General features: G+C 36.1%; 1 protein-coding gene across 1 annotated transcript; it reads left to right on the top strand.

The window, feature by feature from the left end:
• Window positions 1–4,219: 4,219 nt before the first annotated feature.
• LOC107760761 (ATP-dependent DNA helicase Q-like 5) lies at window positions 4,220–13,635 on the top strand. Its single transcript, XM_075253656.1, has 20 exons — window positions 4,220–5,510; window positions 5,597–5,650; window positions 6,114–6,223; window positions 6,351–6,563; window positions 6,694–6,772; window positions 6,882–6,935; window positions 7,052–7,126; window positions 7,236–7,289; window positions 7,715–7,759; window positions 7,848–7,942; window positions 8,030–8,159; window positions 8,814–8,912; window positions 9,176–9,231; window positions 9,323–9,425; window positions 10,621–10,749; window positions 11,869–12,038; window positions 12,358–12,382; window positions 12,461–12,576; window positions 12,797–12,936; window positions 13,050–13,635. Exons 1-19 carry the CDS (start codon window positions 4,311–4,313, stop codon window positions 12,903–12,905), a joined length of 2,916 nt encoding a protein of 971 aa, XP_075109757.1. The 5' UTR covers window positions 4,220–4,310; the 3' UTR covers window positions 12,906–12,936; window positions 13,050–13,635.
• The last annotated feature ends 7,316 nt before the right edge of the window (window positions 13,636–20,951 follow it).

The raw sequence follows: 20,951 nt of genomic DNA, 5'->3' as shown, positions 1-20,951 counted from the left end.
AATCAACTTGGTTTGAACGACTGAGATGAGTTGTTCTTGAAACAACGTAGTTTTGGTATCAAACTACGTCGTTTGGTGGCCTGGGAGATGGGTCTCTTGGACCGGCTGCCTTGGGCTGGTTTTGGTGCTTTTGGGCCTCGAATTTTCCTAAAGAAACTAGCACAATCCGATTTTTAGACCAATTTGCACTCTTTTCTTTTATTTTCTAATTTAAAACACAATACCTAATTAAAGTAAAACTAAACACATATTAATTAACACTTAACACAATTATCACACACATATTAAAATATTTAAATAGGTAAAATCACACCATGGCAACAAACATAAGACGAAAAGCATACTTTTGCGATTTTTCTTTAAAAACCAAACTATGATTTAATTAATTCCTAAATGTACAATTAAATCCTAAATAAGCATGTAATATATTTATTTTATATTTCGCGATTAACTACAAAAAAGTAAACATTTACGGACAAAAATGATTACCAAAAATGTCACGCAAATTCTCAAAATTGTACCCGAAGGTAACTTGTTTTATTTTCGATTTCTTTTGGAGTAATTTCCGTGAAGCAAAAATTACGTGCTCACAGCTGCCCCTCTTTGCCCGAAAACACAAAGAGTTTTCGTGCAAAGAGTTGGTAGTTCCTCGGATGTTTACAAATGAAGCTTTTTGGGCATATATCCTTAGAATTACTTTTTCTAGACATGTTTTAAAATGTAATAGTAATAGCTTTCATATTTTGGCCTAGTATCCGAATTTGATCGGAGATATACTAAACATCTTTGACATATATATATATATATATATATATATATATATATATATATATATATATATATATATATATATTCAAACAATCTAATTAGTTATATAAATGCCAAAAAAGATACATGAGGGGAATACGTAGCTCAAATAAGATCTAAAATTTGAATTCTAAACAAGTGACAAAAATGTATTAGTATCTCTTCTGAAATTTCATAATTCTATATATATTATTCAACTTACTGTTTTTTAAATTTTATTTAGTTGCATATGCATCCCATGCTTTCCAGAACCAAAGACTTAAACCCTCTTAAATAATGAAAATCCTTATTTATGTAGGATTTCAAATTAATTTTTAATTTTGTATAAAAAAGAATATTATTATATGGGCGTTTACAGAATTTGCAAGCAGCAGTGAAATGCATAACCTAAGTATACTGGGAGTCTAAAATTAACGATTATATTATGAAGGAACGCGTAAGAAATTAAATCTTTCCTTGTATAATTAGGAGTTGTAGTTTGGGCTGAATTAGGAAAACGGCAAAGTCTATATAACAAACAATTTTGTGAAGAATTCTTTTTCCAAACTGATATAATTTCATTTTAGAGAAAGATGAGGCAATTGACACTTGAAGACGTTGAAGATATAGAAGTTCATCCCAATTGGTGTCCTCTTGATATCTTGGGTGCTGTTTGTGAACGTGCTTCTGAAATTCATCAGAAAGAAAACTTAGAAATCAACAAGAAAATTGCAACTTCAACAGATGCTACTTCGCCTTCAAGAATGGTGGAATTCCCCAAAAGTCCCACTAGGAATTTGAAAGATGACTTATTTATGGGTGCTAATTCATCTTCAAGAATTGCACAAAATAACAATGTCGTCATTGTTGACGGTGATGATCGTAAGCGTACAAAAATAATTATGAAAAGGTGGGAGAAAGACAATTTCAAGAAACGATTAATGGGTTTTGATATGATCGGTTTTACTTGTTGGAAAAGCAATGAAACTACTAATGACGTTCTCACTTGGTCCGTCAAAGATGAGTTTGACAAGAAAATTAGTGATGAAGAAGAAAATTCAGAGAAAAAACTTATGCCAACAGAGATATTGAGGAGAGAAAAGAAGCTGAAGAGACCTATGGATGATGAAGTACAACAAAGAATATTAATTCGTGGAAGTCCTTCAGGTCTCAAACGAAAAAGGTCTGAAATTTTTAAGTCTGAAATAAATGAACTGCCTGCAGTATTCAAGAATCGGATAAACGAGTTAGGGAAAAAAGTAAAAGAGGTGAAATTGATAATAGAAAAACAAGTGTACAAAACGGATGCAAGTGAAAGTCATAATAGGCTGTCAATACCAGCAGCACAAATTAAGGAGAAATTTCTGAGAGATGAAGAAGAAGAGTATCTGCGTAGGCGTAGTACTATTGGCAAACATGTGAATTCCAAGACTGTCCGAGTAATGGAACCGTCACTCAAGATTGGGGAACTTGAGTTGAGGAGATGGGAGATGAAGAAGCAGAAACACAAGGAAGAATGTAAGACAAGTGTTAGTTATGTGTTGAATGGGAAATGGACTGATATGCGTAACGATAATAATATCAAAGAGGGGAACATAATTCAAATCTGGGCTGTTAGAATGGATGATGATGAGTTGATTATTCTTCTTGTGAAACTTCCTCATGATGATGATGAAGAAGAAGAAGAAGAACAAGTCCTCCATATTGAAGTACAAGGAGATAGTACAGACCAAGAAGCTAGAGATGATAAATAGTACAGTACTCTTTATCAATTATTTTCTAGTCTAAACATTTACTTGCAGTTAGCTTTTTAATGATTTATTCTGCAAAAAATATCATTATCAGTACATAAAATTTACTTTAATTCATTCATTCTGCTAATTGTTGTTATTGTTCTGCAATGAAAATTTGGAGTTTATTCTATGCCTAATCAACTGAGTAACTAGGTAGTAGGTATTGTGGTGGCTGCAAGTATTGTAGACTTTTTTTTTGGAATCCCATGAAAGCTCGCAGCCGCTACAGCTTTTGCCACAGCCTTTGCCCTTTCGGTGAACACTCTGTGTGCACTGGGTAAATTTCCCACTGTGTAATAGCCTTCAAATCAAACAAGGGATATAAACCGCACTAGGCAATCCCCGTGCTACAAGCTCAGACCCAGAGAACATTGAGGGAGATCGAACCCGCGTTGTCCGTATGGACAACACCCTCCAAACCCAACTGGGCCGCCCTTCAGGACAAGTATTGTAGACTTCATTAGTTCAATTCTGGATAGAAACTACCCGTAATAATGAATTTGCAAACTGAATATATGTTTATCATAAAGAGATTCTCGTTGTTGTTCCTAAATCCTGACCCATTCACTACAATCAAAGAAAGCTCCCGTAAACGGGGTGGATTAGGTATTTTATGTATATATTTGTCAGAATTGATCTAATATTATTTGTTGGCATCCATGCTTTAAAGAGATTAAATGATCCACTTGGTTGAATGCTTAGTTTTTTACCTAGAGGAATAGAGACTAATTTCCATTTAATATTTTCTTTTTTTCTCCTTTCTTTAGTGGTGCACCTATGTTATAAAAATTCTAAATCTGTCCCATAAAAACAAACTTTTCTTGATACAACATCATTTTCTTGTACTGGCACCTGATCTTGCTAATTCATATAGTAATTCTTTTAGCTAATATGCCATAATCTTTATTATTCACAATTATCAACATGAATACTACCATATGCCTGAGACCATATTATACCATTAACACCTAATTTGAATGGTTAGATCATAGAGTGAGTATTAAAAGGAGATATGTTCAACTTGTGGTTATATCGTGTTCGCATTTGTTATTATTTTCTCGAGAAGTTTTATTGTGTGCCTCACACTACTCACATTAGTTGTGTGAGTCTTTTTTTGTCTTACAAATTTGTGGACCCCAATCTTACACTTTTGGGTCCACAAAAATTTGGATCCACAAAACTGTGAAATAAAAAAGATGTCTCATACAACTAGTGTCAGTTGTATGAGATACAAAATAAAATTTTCCTTATTTTCTCTATCAAATTTACCTGACATTATTCAATTTCATATCTTTCTAAAATATTTGACACTTTTCTGTTATAGCTTTTACAAATTTCTTAAGATACAAATTATGTAAAGTATCTAATTAAATTGGTCTCCTTTTCTCCCAACCAACTAGTACTGAATACTAACTAGTGGCCATTATTTCAATTAGTTTGAATTAATACTTTAAACCCTATTTCTTAATCAAATAGTGTTATATATAATATTAAATGATGATACATGTAACATATAAGCTAATAGTAGCTTGTTTGTTATCAAGTTATGAAATAAATCTCATATTCTCTCGAGAAAAAGAAAAAGAAACAATTATGAGAAAAGGATTTAGTGACGAAATTTGTTTATACGAAATGACAACATTGACCTTCAGAGGATCTTGGCGGGAAAAACTTTGGAGGTAAGAGTGAAAAAGCAAAAGTCCAGAGTCTTTAACTCCGAGCAAATCTTCCATGGATTCCGATTCCGATGGCTCTCACGTATCCTCAACCCCACCACGCCACCCTCCTCATCCGTTGCCGTTGCCGTTGCGCCGTGCTCTTCTTTCTACCGCAAAGTCAAGAACTCAAGCCAAAAAAACCTCTATAACTTCCACAAAATCTTCCCGCCCAATTCTAAGACCAAAACCCTCATCCAAACAACCCAGAAAAAATCCTCCTTCAAACCCTAAAACCCTAGAAAACCCAATTCAAAACTCACAAAATCCCTCCAGTTTACCCTTCCAAATTCACAAAAACGACACCGTTTCAAGTGAAGTTCTTCCAAATTTAACGAAAAATGCTTCCTGTTCGAAACCCCTAATTCAAAATCCACTTTCCCCACCAAAATTCTCCGATTTACCTTTTCTAATCCATCGTAACGACACCCTTTTGTCCAATGACAACAGTTCTGGTGAAGTTCTTCCTGCTGGAGGCTTATGCGTATCCAAATTTGCTTCCTTTTCGAAAACCCGAAAAGCCATTCTCAATCTTGAGCCTGCTGAAGCTGATCCTATTGAACCCCGATTGGCTCAACAGACTGAAAAGAAGGAAACAGTTGTCAGGAAACATCCTAATTTAATAGGGAGCATCGTGTCGTCTTCGTTGCCAGCAAAGAAGGTTAAATGTGTTAATGAGGGTAACTTTGTAAGGCTCAACATAAATGGTTATGGTAAAAAGTTTGCATCAAAATTCAAAAGAAGGAATTCTAATTCATCAAGTGGTAAAAAAATCTATAGAAGATGGAAAAAGAAAGTTGGGGTTGTAGGTAAGGAGGGGGAAGGGGGGAATGGTTTGTGTGATGAAGAAGGTTTAGTTGTGGAAGTTAAGGGAAGAGGAGGGGAAAGATTGGATTTTGAGACAAAGTTGATTGAAGAAGCTGTGATGAGGGTTAGAAATGAGGCGTCAGATGAGAATTTGTTGAGGTTGTTAAAACTGACTTTTGGTTATGATTCATTTAGAGATGACCAGTTGGAGACAATCAAGATGGTGCTTTCGGGGAAATCTACAATGTTGGTTTTGCCAACGGGTGCTGGGAAGTCGCTGTGTTATCAGTTGCCGGCAATGGTTTTTCAGGGAGTTACAGTTGTTATTAGCCCTTTGATTTCTTTAATGATTGATCAGCTAAAGCAGCTGCCTGCTGCTGTGGAGGGTGGTCTTTTGTGTAGCAGCCAGGTTGCGTATAACTTATTAGCAATTTTAGCCCTGTCGAATTTATGGCATTTTGAGCTATTCCTGAGTTAATGTTTTCACTGTTGCAGACACCTGAGGAGGTTTTGGAAACTTATAAGTTACTAGAAGAGGGATCCATAAAGGTAAGCTTTTTTTACTTCCTCCAAAGTTGCTTTGATGTACACCCAAATGTATGACCTAGCAGCTGATGGAACTGGAATGGAGATCATAGGAGACTAGGGTTCTAATCCCAGCCGAGGCCAAAAAAAAGGCTAGGTGATTTCTTCCCATTTGCCTAAAGCCTTGGTGACTAGAATTATTACGTACATTTACTGATAGAATGATACATGTACCCATTGGAATAGCTGATGTGTGCAAAGCTGCCGGACACCGCCGTTATCAAAGTAGCTTTAATCCATTCACTATTACTTTAGTCACACATCTGCTGGCCAAGTTTAATGTGGACTTTCTTGGATGAGCATATAAAACTCGATCTCATTTGAGTGTTGACTAATATTATAAACCAGATACGATAGCAGTTCCTTGAGATCATTTTCTTTCCGGTATCTCCTTGTCCTAAAAAATAAGCGGATGCTTATGTTTCAGGTCCTTTTTGTTTCACCAGAGAGGTTTCTCAATTCAGAATTTTTATCCATTTTTTGTGACACTCAAATTTCACTTGTGGTTATTGATGAAGCCCACTGTGTTTCTGAATGGTGAGTCTGACCTTTTCAAAGTTACATTTTCTAGTCTAGCTTTGCAACTTTGTTATCTTTTCTCTTTTTCTTTTGCTTATTTAAGTGTAACTTTATGTGGTATCAACAATCACGAACATTTTGGTAGGTCACACAACTTTCGGCCTTCATATATGCGGCTTAAAGCATCATTACTGCGTGATAGACTCGGGGCTCAATGCATACTTGCAATGACAGCAACAGCAACTACTAAAACATTGTATAGTGTGATGCATGCATTGGATATTCCATCAAGTGATCTTATCCAATCAGTGAAACCAAGGGATAATTTGCAATTGTCAGTATCTCTGAGCGAAAACAGGTAAGTCTATCATAATCTTTTCCCTTGACAAACTGAATAACAACCCCCCCCCCCCCCCCCCCCCAAAAAAAAAAAAAAAAAAAAACAAACAAACAAACTGAAAGCTACAAATTTACTCAATTGATTTCAGGATGAAAGATCTGATGACCTTGCTGAAGTCTTCCCCCTTTTCAGAGGCTAAAAGCATCATCATTTACTGCAAATTTCAGGTGCTGCTTCCTATTTGTCTGTGATACTCTCATTTTTTATATTTGTTTTCTGTAGCTGTATCACATAACTTGACTTCTGGTTTTTTCTTTTCCTCCTCAATGTGCACAGTTCGAAACTGATCTCATTTGCAAATATCTATGTGACAGTAATATCTCGGCAAAGGTTTTGTATCTGCCTTTTGGTTTATTCTTTGTAAACAGTTTACAGTTACCTGCATCCTCATGTAAATCATTTGATGCCTAATGGGTTAAGTGACTTACAATTTGAATTGTTTTCAGAGTTATCACAGTGGAATTTTCGCAAAGGAAAGGAGCCGTACGCAGGAACTGTTTTGTGCAAACAAGATAAGAGTGGTGAGAGAAGCAATTCATATTTTCTATTCATTTTAATTTACAGATATTAAATACTATCCTTTTATATAAATGAAGTTTTTTTTTAACTTGCATGAATATTTTCTGCAAGGTTGTTGCAACTGTGGCATTCGGCATGGGACTGAATAAGAAGGATATTGAAGCTGTAAGAACTGATCTTGGTTTTCCTATATGATATATTTGCCCTTTTGTCTGCATCAACCTCCAAATTAGGGAGGTTTCCAAGAAGAAATCAAGAACATCACTATATTCAACATTTTGTTCCTAAATACTTATTCTGCTATGTGGTTGGTTTCGGGATCCCAGTTCAACTCAACATGGATTTTCTCTTGTAATTATAAGAAGTAACTATCTGTTTTTGCTGTGTGAGATTACTAGTTGCCCACACTTCCTTTTGATAGCTCATCATCTCTCATTTTTCTGGCCACAAGGTGCACTTCAACATAAAACAATCTCCAAAATGTTTATGTTGACCAAAGATTCCAAGTACTGCTGCATTAAATGTGCAGCAATTGTGCCTGACTTCCTATCAACATTCATATTAAGACTTGCTAAATGCTTCTGTCTCAGGTAATACATTACAGCTTACCAGAAAGCTTGGAAGAGTATGTCCAGGTCGATATTTATGCTTATGACGGTTGCAATTTCCGAGATACTGACTTTTGCAATTCTTTTAACCAAATAATTGATGCTACCTGTGCAGGAGATTGGTCGTGCTGGACGTGATGGTAGAATCTCATATTGCCATCTCTTTTTTGATGATGTTTCCTATTTTAAGACTCGCAGTCTTATGTACAGGTGATAAAGAAAGGAAAAAACTCTTAATATTCATAGAGATCATTTGAATCTAAGGATTCTAAAGCTTTGCATATTGTTTATTCTCAGTGATGGTGTCGACGAGTATGTGGTGAACAAATTGCTGTGTCAAATTTTCAGTGGCAGCACGAACTCTGCTGGGAAAATATGTTCATTAGTTAAAGAGTCTGCTAGTCGTAAATTCGATATGAAAGAAGAGGTACTTTTTCTGTCATTTAAATTGGCATGCTGAGTATCAGTTTTCTGATTGCTTCTATTACTACCCAATCACTTTTTCTATATTTTCCAGAAACCAATTTGATCTTTTATTTGGGTTAAAAACTCTTTTTCAAGACTGTATTTGCAACCCAAAGGCACGGCCCTTTCATCGTACATCCTTGAGCACAGTCACAGACTGAATGTTTTGGCTGTGTTTAAATTTATAACTTGCAGTATATTGATGAGACTACTAATCCTTGAAACATTCTTATGGAACATTGGACATGAAAAGAAGAAAGTCCTAGATCCTGAATAATAATACCTGCGCTTCTTTTATTTTATTTTATGAAATTGACCTGTACATGCAGTATTTGGCATTTTAAGTCATTGCTTAAACAGAGCTGGAACATTTCTTCTACAGTTATCAGAACATATATTAATCCTTATTACTCAATTAGAGATAGATAATAAACTTCCACACCACCTGATGTGTGCAGGTCCTGGGTATTTTCCTTCTGATCTGTTGTTGAATACCTTTGCTGTGAAAGTAGCTTCCATTTTTTATACAAATGTGGGATAGTGCAAGACCGAAACTGAATGTTGTACATTCTTTTATCTTAGTAAGATGCTGAAGAGCTGGTTTTCTCTCTCATAGGTTATACTAACGATCTTAACACAATTGGAGCTAGGCGAGGTCCAATACTTGCACCTGCTCCCACAGATGAGTGTAACATGCACGTTACACTTTCACCAGGTTAGTTAAAGTTAATATAGCAAGTTAAGTACAACAGCCAGTTGGCAGATTTTTATATGCTCGAGGGCTAATTTTACTTTCAGTTGGTCTAACGTTTGGTTTGATTTTGAACATTACTTAGTAAGGATTAGACCTGCATGGTTAGAATTTTGCGATTAAAAGAACTAGAAAGAAACCTAAAAGTGGTTGTCTGCCTCCTTTTGCTGTTTTTGTGGCGGCTTCCATTTTTCACATTACATCATGAACTTAACAACTTATTGCAGACTTCCCCTGCATTGCTAGCTATGAAAGATGCTGTGGTTGCTGCTATCTTGAAGAAGTGAGTACCTTATTTTTGTTTCCTGTGAGAACAAACATATGCTCTCACAAACTTCTGTTATATCTAATGTTATACACTTCATGTATATTAGCTCTGAGATCAAAGATGGGCAGTATATATTTGACATAACAAGTGTAGCAAACAGCACCAGACTGCAAGTCAATGACTTGTCAAACCATTTGCAAACACTGAAGGTAAGTTCCATCAGCGGCTATTATATGGACAGTAGTTCTTTTATGGGGTCTTTTGCGATATTAGTGAAAGACTAGACATACTGATGTAAGTTATGTGTGAATTTCCTGACCCCTCTTACTATTCCAGATTGATATTGGTTATTCTACGTCATGTTTTGACACTTTTAGCAGTAAAGATTTAGATCTTAGAAACACAAAGATGTCATATAGTAATTCATCAAAATCTTTGATCCTAGTTAAACTGAGGATGATGATGAAGATAGTGAGCATAGCAGGAGTTATGCAATTCTCTTCAGCAAGTTTGATTTTTGGATATAACATTTAATGACAACATTACCTGAGCAGAATTCATCTCCAAGAAAACTGACAGGAAAAATGAAAAACATTATATTCTTTGGTCTTTGGTTTCTGATAGCCTTACTGTCAGAATAACATTTAATGACAACATTACCTGAGCAGAATTCGTCTCCAAGAAAACTGACAGGAAAAATGAAAAACATTATATTCTTCAGTCTTTGGTTTCTGATAGCCTTACTATCATCTTCATATTTGTGGTGGTCTTCCACCAGGATGTGAAGGGAGTTCATGAAAGGTATTACATAGTATGCGCGTTGATGCCAAAGCTGGCTATAAAGATCTGAATTTCCCCAAAATTGTATGGGTGGGTTAGGTAATGATTTCTTTGATTGCTTTAGTGCTTTTGGAAACCCAATCATTCTTTTTCTAGAACTGTGAATAATATGAGCATTTGGCCCATGCTTCTTATTTTTTTTATTAAGAAAGAAATATTAGCAGTAATCGGCAGTGCTGTTTGACTTGACTCGGGATGAACAATGATGCACCAGCCAAATTCCAGTTTATAGTTTTGGGTAAATCCAGCAGAATGTTGTACTTCACTATATACACTTATGTTCAGCATAAGATTCTGCGCAGTACTTCTTAAGGGTTACCTTCTGATACGTAGAAATACTAAAGGAACAATATAGATATTAATATTATGAAGCCTTTTACTATCTGTGTTTGTGCATGGTTATCTATTTGTATGTGCGCTTCATGTCTCTGCCATTTTTTTTATTCAAACGGTGACATTAACACCAAAAGTTGATGGTCTTGAGCAATCTTCAGTTCAACATTAATTATTCACTTTCTGCTTTCTTTATTAGACATGAATAACTTTCTCTCTTTCCTATCTCAGTTGAAGGGGGAAGTTACATATGAGCTGAAGGATCACGCTTATTGTTATGTTATCATGGAAGTCCCAAAGGATATCTGTTCTTTAGCAACATGGCTTACAAAGTGGTTATCTGAGGTTGAGAGTTGTAAGGTGACTCTCTTCATTAATAACGGAAGTTTGATTTTCCTTCATGTTCCTCCAAAGATGCAATTCTTCCTATTGTCCTGTTTTTCCTCCCTAACCCTTTATCCCAGAGCTGGGTTCAAGATGAAAGGAGGACACCCTTGTTTAAACGTGATGAGAATTTTCATCATAGGAAGAGTGTCATTGAACTTGCGCAGGATCGTCAGAACAGTGCCAACTCAGTGCCACACCCATCTGTTTTAAAAATTGACTGGTCATGCTTCTTCCAGAATTATGATTCAATGTATCAAGATGGTCTCAAAGTTGATTTTAGTATCAAATAGATGGTGACTTTCCACTGACCTATAGCTTATTGTCCTTACTTATCCTTTTGTCCATTTTCCTCTATTCTTGTTTTGTTGTTCTGCTTGGCAAGAGAAATTGAAGTAATTTTGCTTCCTTTTGAAGCGGATATTTGTTTTATGTAAAAATAAAACAAATGTTGGGTTCTTGATATTGGAGCAAGATACAAATAAGAAATTTACTATCCTTAGGTAAGAGCCTGAGCGCATATCACCTAGAGTTAGATTCACTTTTTTGACTATACAACATGTGCTGTACTGGAATCCACACAGCTTTTCATTTATAAATGAAGCTACCAACTCATTGGCCAACAGTAATGTAGGTTAACAGTTACCTAGTTCCATTGGTAGGTTATTTTCCTGTGAACTTTTAATCTACTCATTTGAAGGAACAGATGTGCATTTTTGTCTAAATAATTTTTTTCTTCTTTTTGGTGTTTGGAGGGGATGAAGAGATGTTATGTTTAAGTTAAAATTAATAGACAACACGTTCAATTTAATGATAACACCTAAGCCTTTATTTCCTTTGTCCGGTTATCTCTTACAGTAAATTATCATGACTTTGCATTAATTGTTACCTAGACTACATGTAAGTCACCTCCAAGTGATCCATATATGTTAGGAACAATCCTGAGCACACCAGGGTATCATTGCCTACTAGTTGAAGGGCTTTGGTATAGCTTTCTGCTGTTCATGCAAAAATATCAGGCATATAAGCTTTTATTGACATACAGATATAGTATTCTTGTTGTCTCCCAGTCTTGTGATTGTGCCTTTGTCATAGGTAAGGAAGATGGACACGATGTACGATGCTGCTGTGTTTGCAGCAGAAGCATGTGACAAGGTGCATGGTTGCCTTGGCCGTCAACACACACCTTGCTTGCAAAGGAAGATTGCAGAGTATTTTATAAGTGGTACTGAAGTTGACGTTCCAAAGAAGATTGGTGGAAGCAGGTGAGAAACCTATCACAGTTTCTGGGCTATTGCTTTGTCCATGCATAGGAAGATGTAATTGCTACTTCCCATGTTGTTAGATGTCTTGTCTATCAGATTTTAAGCATCCAGTAGACAGTGTCTTATTTTGTGATGTCTTTTATATCCTCGAATTTTGGGGATCAGAATAATTTTGTTTCTATTACAGACTGCAGCTTGTTCTATTCATTTACGTATTTCTACACTTTCTTTAGTTTGTCTTTTTATGGAGTATACAGCATCAGTTCTTCTCCCAAAGATGTCAATCTATATGCTAACACAATCGATTTCTTAATTGCAGCCCATTTTTGACAGCTGATATAAAGGTAGTTCTCTTCTCAAATAGTTCTTCCGAAGGGAAGAAAACAATGCAGTCTTAATGTTTTCCTTGTTTCATGGAACAGGTATTTCTACAGTGTAACTCACATGCCAAGTTTACTCCTAGAGCTATTGCAAGGATATTGCATGGCATTGCGAGCCCAGCATTCCCGTCTTCTTCGTGGTCGAGAACTCACTTCTGGTACATCCTCTCTAAAGCTGATCTTTTGAGAAAAATATGCTCGGATCTTTTTCGTCCAAAGATGATTAGAGTTAATCATTTATCATTTACAGCATTGAGTATTTCTTTCTATAGCTGTGCAAAAAACATGGCAAAAAAAGCCTGTTGAACCTCTCACTTTTCATGTTCATAACCTTCAACTAAGTATATTGAATAAGCTCCCTGTGCTTGCTGGTTTCAGGGGAAGGTATATGCAAACAGACTTCAAAGCAATAACGGAAGCAGCAAAGGCAGAGCTCATGAATCTTGTGGGGAAGGATTCTATTAAGCAAGGTCATTCCCAGGATTGATGTTATGACACATTGAGATTTAACTTAAAAGGTACAAAATGGTGAAAATACCGTCGGCTATCTAAGATATGTTGTTATAGTTCCCTCTTGTCTCCTTGGGATTGAGTATGAAAGCTACATCCTATTTCTTTCTTTTTCTTCCAGTGAGTATGAATCTACATAGGTAGCATCTCTCTGCTAGCACTTTTTAAGTGATTCACAACATCAAGAACTTCTGATCCAGCTTTCCAAAGGCAACTACTTGAAGAGTACAAAAGCTGCCCATCAACAATATCCTGCAGTTGGTGGCAGTTTCCATTTCACAATTGAGGCTCTACTTTGAAAGAGCTAAGGAGCATGGTCCTCATTTCTATTAGAACAGATCCTTTGTTTGCTATCTAATGGTATCTCTTTCATAAGGAAAGGATGTACCTCGCAGATTACCTTCCCATGCTCAAAGTTGAAGGCTGGTAGATGTTGATGGCGATAGGCGGATCCAGGATTTGGGCTTGCTGGATTTAACCATTGAAGTTCTTAGCGCTGAACTCATTATACTTTTGAAATTATGTGTTCAAAATCTAATAGTTGGTGAGTTCTTTTGTTGTTTCACATACACATATCTATGTTCCCTACCGAGAATACTGGGCCCAGTTGAACGCATAGCACAAACTCTCCATCAGCTAATGGTCTTAATGGTGATGAAGTGTACAAACTTCTATGCATTGTATATATAGAAAGCGCAGTTCTGGTACAATAGCATGCCTTTACTGCTCGATTCATCCGTCACAATGGAATATCTAAAGATGAGATGTTTCCTATCAGATTTGGCTTAATGAATTTTCCATAGTTGGGAGCCACTGCTCAATGTAAGATTTCATGCCATAGATTGTTGTTCTTGAAAAACAAGAGCCTTTTTGTTGCAAGCATTGAGCAAATGTGCATTATTCAGCAGCCCCTATTCATGACTTAAAATCATGTGATTCGTACGCTGATGCTTGTTTTATTAGGTTAGTTATTGTGTAGAATGTCTGGGATATCCTTTGTTTTGTGCTATTCTCCCAGCGCAGATGGTTAATGCTAAATAGTACGTTGTTGTGAATGGCAAAGGAAAGTGTTCATTTTCTTTTTTATTTCCCAACCAAAATCACCAAAAAACATGAAAAATAGTCCCTCTGCATATACTTGAGAAATGTTTTGCCTCAATAAGATCATTCTAGCCCCTCTTCCATCGCAAAGAAAAGCGCAAGACACAAATATCTTTACGTAGAAAATCAAGAAAACATCAACAATATTTTGACTCTCATCCAAATTTTGGACCAATTCCTCCCTTTTAACATTAATTAACAATATTTGAAGTACAACAGTCCAAACGTCTACATTTACTGTGTATCTGGATAACAATCTTTGAATTATTTGAAAAGATCATTTTACTTAATTTTTATATTTAAAATTTACATAAAAGTGTGACTGATATAACCTTAATTAAGCTGTTTAAAATAAAATAAAAAACTGAATATTATTTGATTTTTCAAATGGAGTACTAATAAGGATTAGTTATCTCCTATAGCAAAGGTTGATACCTTATTTATTTTAAATAAATACCCTTTTAAAAAATTATATTCCATAGCTACATTTTGATTTTTTATAGTCAAATATCTGTTTATGGTCACCTCCTAACCTTAAGCCATAAAATAAGCTTTGTATTATTTTTCTCTCTCATATCCCCTCAAATTTCTCCTAACCCTACCCATATCTATTCTTCCTCTCTCTCTACTTCCCATGTCTTCTCATCTGCCGGACCTTTCTACTGTGAAATAATATTTTGTCAGCTTTCTGCAATTTTATTCGGCTCACCTGCATTTTTGGCTTGATTATATTCTCTGTCTTCAGTTTAATATTGCCCGTTACAACTTTGGGTTAAGATATTTGGCCAAAGGAGAATCTATTGATTTGCAGAATGTTAAAGATTGCCATCTCTTTAACATAGTTGAAGGATCATTTAGAATGCTGCTTTGATAAGCTTTTCAAACTTTCAGAATTTCTGTTAAAGAATGCAAAGGTTTTGGAGAAGTCTCCATTATTTCGCCGGTAATTACGTACTAATCGTCGGCAACCGGAGGCAAAGGTGACGGCGGGCGAGGACTGGATACTGATGCTTCTCCAACGAGACGACATTAGGGTTGTTATTGAACAAAGACAACGTTGCGGGCTGAGCAACTTGAATTTTCTGTTAATATATTTCAATGTATCTCGCTGTATTTCATTGTATTCATTGTTTTTTTTTCATTGTATTTCAATGTATCTCGCTGTATTTTATGTATTTCATTGTATTCACTGTCTTTTTTTTCATTGTATTTCAATGTATCCCGCTGTATTCATGTATTTTATTGTATTCACTATCTCGCTATATGCCATGAATGTATTCATATATTTTTTTAATTAATATAATTTATGTATTTAGATGTATTATATAATCTCTCTGGAGATTGCTATGTTTTTGGGATATTTTTCGGTTAAGAATATTTTTTATAACTGAAAATACAAAATTTGTGTGTTATACTTGAGTTTGTTGAGTTATATTAGGAGTCTATTATGTTAATTGATTCACTTTCCGTTTTAAAAATAGTGTAATCCCCTATTTCATGCCGTGAATACAGTTGAATACAGCTGAATACAATAATCTGTCCAGCTGTAATCCCATGTTTCACTCCATGAATTTAGCTGGACTTCCCAGATTCATGCCTATTTTTTGCTATTGTATTCATGAATACAATAACTTAAACACATCAAATACATCTTATAACCACACAAAATGTATCTATAATCCACAATATAGCAAATGGTATCTAAAGATGGCTAATTACTACTAAAAGATAGTGTTGTTGATTGACAAAAGAAATTGTCCCACATCGGTGGATGATTTCATTTGGGGGAAAATATTTCCCTATAAAAAGAGGCCTAATGTTTAGAATTTAAACACACCTCTCATTTGCCTTCTTATCTTCTTAAAGCATTTGCATCTTCTCTCTTTAGTATTATTTCACTTGTATTTTTGGAGTGGAATAAAATATTGGTTGTGTCTGAGGAAGTAGGCAAAATTGGCCGAACCTCGTAAATTCTGGTGTTCCTTTTATTATTGTCTTCTTGTCTTATTTATTATTTGGTGGCTGTCATAATTTTTGGTATAGTAGTTGTGACTCATTCACACTATATACATTTGGCTTCCGCAACAATTGGTATCACAACCAAGGTACTGTCTAAGTATGCTCTGTGGTTGCAGCATAGTCTGATCTTCCACATCAGAAAAGATTTATCTTGGTACTGTGTCAAGGTTCTGTCTTAGTATGCTCTGTGGTTGTAGCTTAATCTGATCTTCCACACCAGAAAGGAATAATATTGATTTGTGTTGTCAGCTATTAAATAATATTCGTGTCAAAATGGGAGACAATAAACAAGAAGAATCTACATCAAGTGTCAATAATACGTCATCGTTGGCATCCTCGCTTATGACAAGAATTGTGTCAAATGCGAAATTTGCGGTAGAAATTTTTGATGGATCAGGACATTTTGGGATGTGGCAAGGCGAGGTTCTAGATGTCCTTTTTCAACAAGGGCTGGATCTTGCCATTGAAGAAAAGAAACCAGATGTTATTGGAGAAAAAGATTGGAAAATTATCAACCGTGTTGCTTGCGGTACCATTCGATCCTACCTTGCTAGAGAGCAGAAATATCCATACACAAAGGAAACTTCTGCAAGTAAATTATGGAAAGCACTGCAGGATAAATTTTTGAAGAAAAATAGTCAAAATAAATTGTACATGAAGAAGAGACTGTTTCGCTTCACCTATGTTCCCGATACCACGATGAATGAACATATCACCAGTTTCAATAAGTTGGTCACAGATTTACAAAATATGGATGCAACTTTTGATGATGGTGAATTGGCCTTGATGTTGTTGGGGTCACTTCCTAATGAGTACGAGCACCTTGAAACTACTCTACTCCATAAAAATGACAAAATTTCTCTCAGAGAAGTTTGTTCGGCTTTGTACAACTATGAACAAAGAAAGGGAGAAAAACTAAAGGGCGGAGAAGGAGAAGCACTGGTTGTGAGGGGTCGTCCTCAAATTCAAATGAGGACAAAGAAGGGAAGATCCAAGTCAAGATCTAGACCCAGCAAAGATGAATGTGCCTTTTGTCGAGAAAAGGGACACTGGAAGAAAGACTGTCCGAAGTTGAAGAATAAGGCAAAACATAACAATGGAAAGGCCATTATGGATTCAAATGTAGCTGATTGTGATGATTTAGACTTCTCATTAGTTACAACAGAGCCATCAACATCATCAGACATATGGTTGATGGACTCGGCTTGTAGCTATCATATGTGTCCCAACAAAGACTGGTTCGTGGATTTTCAAGAAGGGGAATATGGAGTCATCCACACAGCGGATAACAACCCTCTTACCTCATATGACATTGGTTCAATACGATTAAGGAACCATGATGGAATGATCAGAACATTAACAGATGTTCGATATGTACTGGATTTGAAGAAGAATCTCATCTCCGTGGGAGCCCTAGAATCAAAAGGGTTCAAAATCATTGCAGAAAATGGAGTGATGAGAGTATGCTCCGGTGCACTAGTGGTAATGAAGGCCAATCGAAAGAACAATAACATGTACCGTTATCATGGTAGTGTAGTTATTGGGACAGCGATAATAACATCCAGTGACGAAAAAGAGGCAGAAGCAACCCGGCTATGGCACATGCGCTTGGGACATGCTGGAGGAAAATCCTTGAAAACTTTATCAGATCAAGGATTGTTAAAAGGAGTAAAGGCTTGCAACTTGGAGTTTTGCGAGCATTGTGTCAAAGGAAAACAGACAAGGGTTAAATTTGGTATAGCGATCCATAATACTAAAGGCATTTTGGATTATGTACACTCTGATGTTTGGGGTCCTTCTAAAACACCTTCATTGGGTAGGAAACACTATTTTGTAAACTTTGTTGATGATTTTTCCCGAAGAGTGTGGGTGTATACAATGAAGAACAAAGATGAAGTATTAGGAATTTTTCTCAAATGGAAGACGATGGTGGAGAATCAAACAGGCCGGAGGATCAAGTGTATTCGCACGGACAATGGATGTGAATACAAAAATGATCATGTCAATAAGGTCTGTGAAAAAGATGGCATCGTCCGACACTTCATTGTCAGACATACACCACAACAGAATGGAGTGGCAGAACGTATGAACCGGACCTTGCTGGAGAAGGTACGGTGTATATTGTCCAATGCTGGCTTGGGCAAAGAATTTTGGGTTGAGGCAGTTACATATGCATGCCACCTAATTAATTGTCTACCATCTGCTGCTATTGATGGCAATACACCATTTGAAAAATGGTATGGAAAGCCTGCTTTAGATTATGACTCTTTGCACATATTTGGTTCAACTGCATATTATCATGTGACATAGTCAAAATTGGATCCAAGAGCAAAAAATGCTATTTTTATGGGGATTACTTCTGGAGTCAAAGGATATTGCTTATGGTGTCCTATGACAAAGAAAGTAATATTCAGTAGGGATGCTACCTTTGATGAATCTGCTATGATAAATAAGGTAACAGAAGATACCAAACAAATGATGGTGCTTCTAAGCAGGTGGAGTTTGAGGGAAAATTTATTTTTCATACACAAGAAGCAGAGGAGGAAACAAATGAAGATTATACTTTGGAAGAAGAGCCAGTAGAGAGGGAGATTCCAACTCAGGAACCTCAACAACAACTTGAATCAATTGCAAATAGCAGGCCAAAAAGGACAATAACAAAACCCGTTCGTCTTATAGAGACGGTTGCTTGTGCCGCCTCAATTGTAGCTGATGATGTTCCTACCACTTATAAAGACTCAGTCCAAAGTTCAGAAGAAGATAAGTAGAGGATTTCCATGAATGATGAATTATAGTCCCTTCATCAGAATCATACATGGAGATTGGTCAATCTCCCGAAGGGAAAGAAAGCAATTGGGTGCAAATGGGTATTTGCAAAGAAAGAAGGATTTCCTAACCAAGAAGATGTTCGCTACAAAGCAAGATTGGTGGCCAAAGGATATGCTCAAAAGGAGGGAATTGATTACAATGAAGTATTTTCTCCAGTTGTAAAACATTCCTCCATTAGAATTATGTTGGCTTTGGTAGCACAGTTGGATTTGGAACTAGTTTAGATGGATGTAAAAACTGCGTTTTTACATGGAAACTTGGAGGAGGAAATCTATATGACTCAGCCAGAAGGATTCAAAGTTGCTGGAAAAGAAAATATGGTGTGCAAACTTGAAAAATCATTGTACGGATTGAAACAATCTTCTAGATAATGGTACAAGCGATTTGACGAGTTTATGTTGCGGCAAGGGTACAAGAGAAGCAAATACGATCATTGTGTGTATTTGCACAAGCTTAAAGATGGTTCCTTTGTATATCTTCTCCTATAGGTTGATGATATGTTGATAGCTTCCAAGAATTCGGAAGAAATTGATAAGTTGAAGATTCAACTGAAGAAGGAGTTTGAGATGAAGGATCTGGGTGAGGCAAAGAAAATTCTTGGCATGGAGATAATAAGAGATAGACGTTCAAAGAAACTCTGTTTATCTTAGAAAGAATATTTGAAAAGAGTACTACAACGTTTTGGCATAGATGAAAAGACTAAGCCAGTTAGTACTCCACTTGCTCCTCATTTTAAGCTAAGTACTACTATGTCGCCAAAAGATGAAGCTAAACGAGAGTATATGTCAAAGGTACCATACGTAAATACTGTTGATAGCTTGATGTATGCAATGGTCTGTACGAGACCTGACATTTCACAAGCTGTTGGAGTTATTAGCAGATATATGCATAATCCAGGAAAGGAGCATTGACAAGCTGTGAAGTGGATTCTACGGTATATTCATAATACTGTAGATGTTGGGTTAGTTTTTGAGCAGGAAGACAATCAGTCTGTAGTTGGATATTGTGACTCGGATTTTGCGGGTGATCTGGACAAACGAAGATCAACTACTGGTTATGTGTTTACTTTTGCAAAGGTACCAGTTAGTTGGAAGTCTACTTTGCAGTCAACAGTTGCTTTGTCTACAACAGAGGCAGAGTACATGGCTATTACAGAGGCTGTGAAAGAGGCAATTTGGCTTCAGGGGTTGCTAAAAGAGCTTGGTGTTGAACAAAAAAGTATCACAATTTTTTGTGATAGTCAAAGTGTTATTCAATTAGCGAAGAACCAAATTTATCATGCAAGGACGAAGCACATTGATGTTCGGTATCATTTCGTCTGAGAAATCATAGAAGAAGGTGGAGTCACGGTGAAGAAAATTCATACTACGGAGAATCCTGCTGATATGCTGACAAAAGTGGTGACTGCGGTCAAGTTTCAACATTGTTTGGATTTGATCAACATTGTTGAACATTGAAGATTGAAGATGAAGACACAACCAAAATTTGTTATTGAGAGAAAATTAAAGATGTGGAATTTTGTCAAGGTGGAGATTTGTTGATTGACAAAAGAAATTGTCCCACATCGGTGGATGATTTCATTTGGGGGAAAATATTTCCCTATAAAAGGAGGCCTAATGTTTAGGATTTAAACACACCTCTCATTTGTCTTCTTATCTTCTTAAGACATTTGTATCTTCTTTCTTTAGTATTATTTCACTTGTATTTTTGGAATGGAATAAAATATTGGTTGTGTCGGAGGAAGTAAGCAAAATTGGCCGAACCTCGTAAATTCTGGTGTTCCTTTTATTGCTGTCTTATTGTCTTATTTATTATTTGGTGGCTGTCATAATTTTTGGTATAATAGTTGTGACTCATTCACACTATATACATTTGGCTTCCGCAACAAGTGCTTTATGAAAATTTCCCTAATAATAACTACATCACTTGTCTATTTAGAGAGAGAGTATAGGTCCTCTTTTCGCATTGCATGCATGAGGAAAACAAGTGGCACGTTCTCTTAAGCTTTATTACAGTAACCTCGGATGACCATTCATCTATGTCATGAGAGTTGACACCCCCACTTCTCCATATT

Source organism: Nicotiana tabacum, chromosome 5, assembly GCF_000715075.1.
Source record: "Nicotiana tabacum cultivar K326 chromosome 5, ASM71507v2, whole genome shotgun sequence".
Classification (NCBI taxonomy): domain Eukaryota; kingdom Viridiplantae; phylum Streptophyta; class Magnoliopsida; order Solanales; family Solanaceae; genus Nicotiana; species Nicotiana tabacum.
This window is presented reverse-complemented; position numbering and strand designations above follow the sequence as displayed.

Coding starts and splice junctions, on each gene's coding strand:
- LOC107760761 (XM_075253656.1), top strand. CDS start 4,311: ATGGATTCCGATTCCGATGGCTCTCACGTATCCTCAACCCCACCACGC. Junction 6,936..7,051: donor ACAGTAATATCTCGGCAAAG/GTTTTGTATCTG, acceptor AATTGTTTTCAG/AGTTATCACAGTGGAATTTT. Junction 7,760..7,847: donor GCTTGGAAGAGTATGTCCAG/GTCGATATTTAT, acceptor CTACCTGTGCAG/GAGATTGGTCGTGCTGGACG.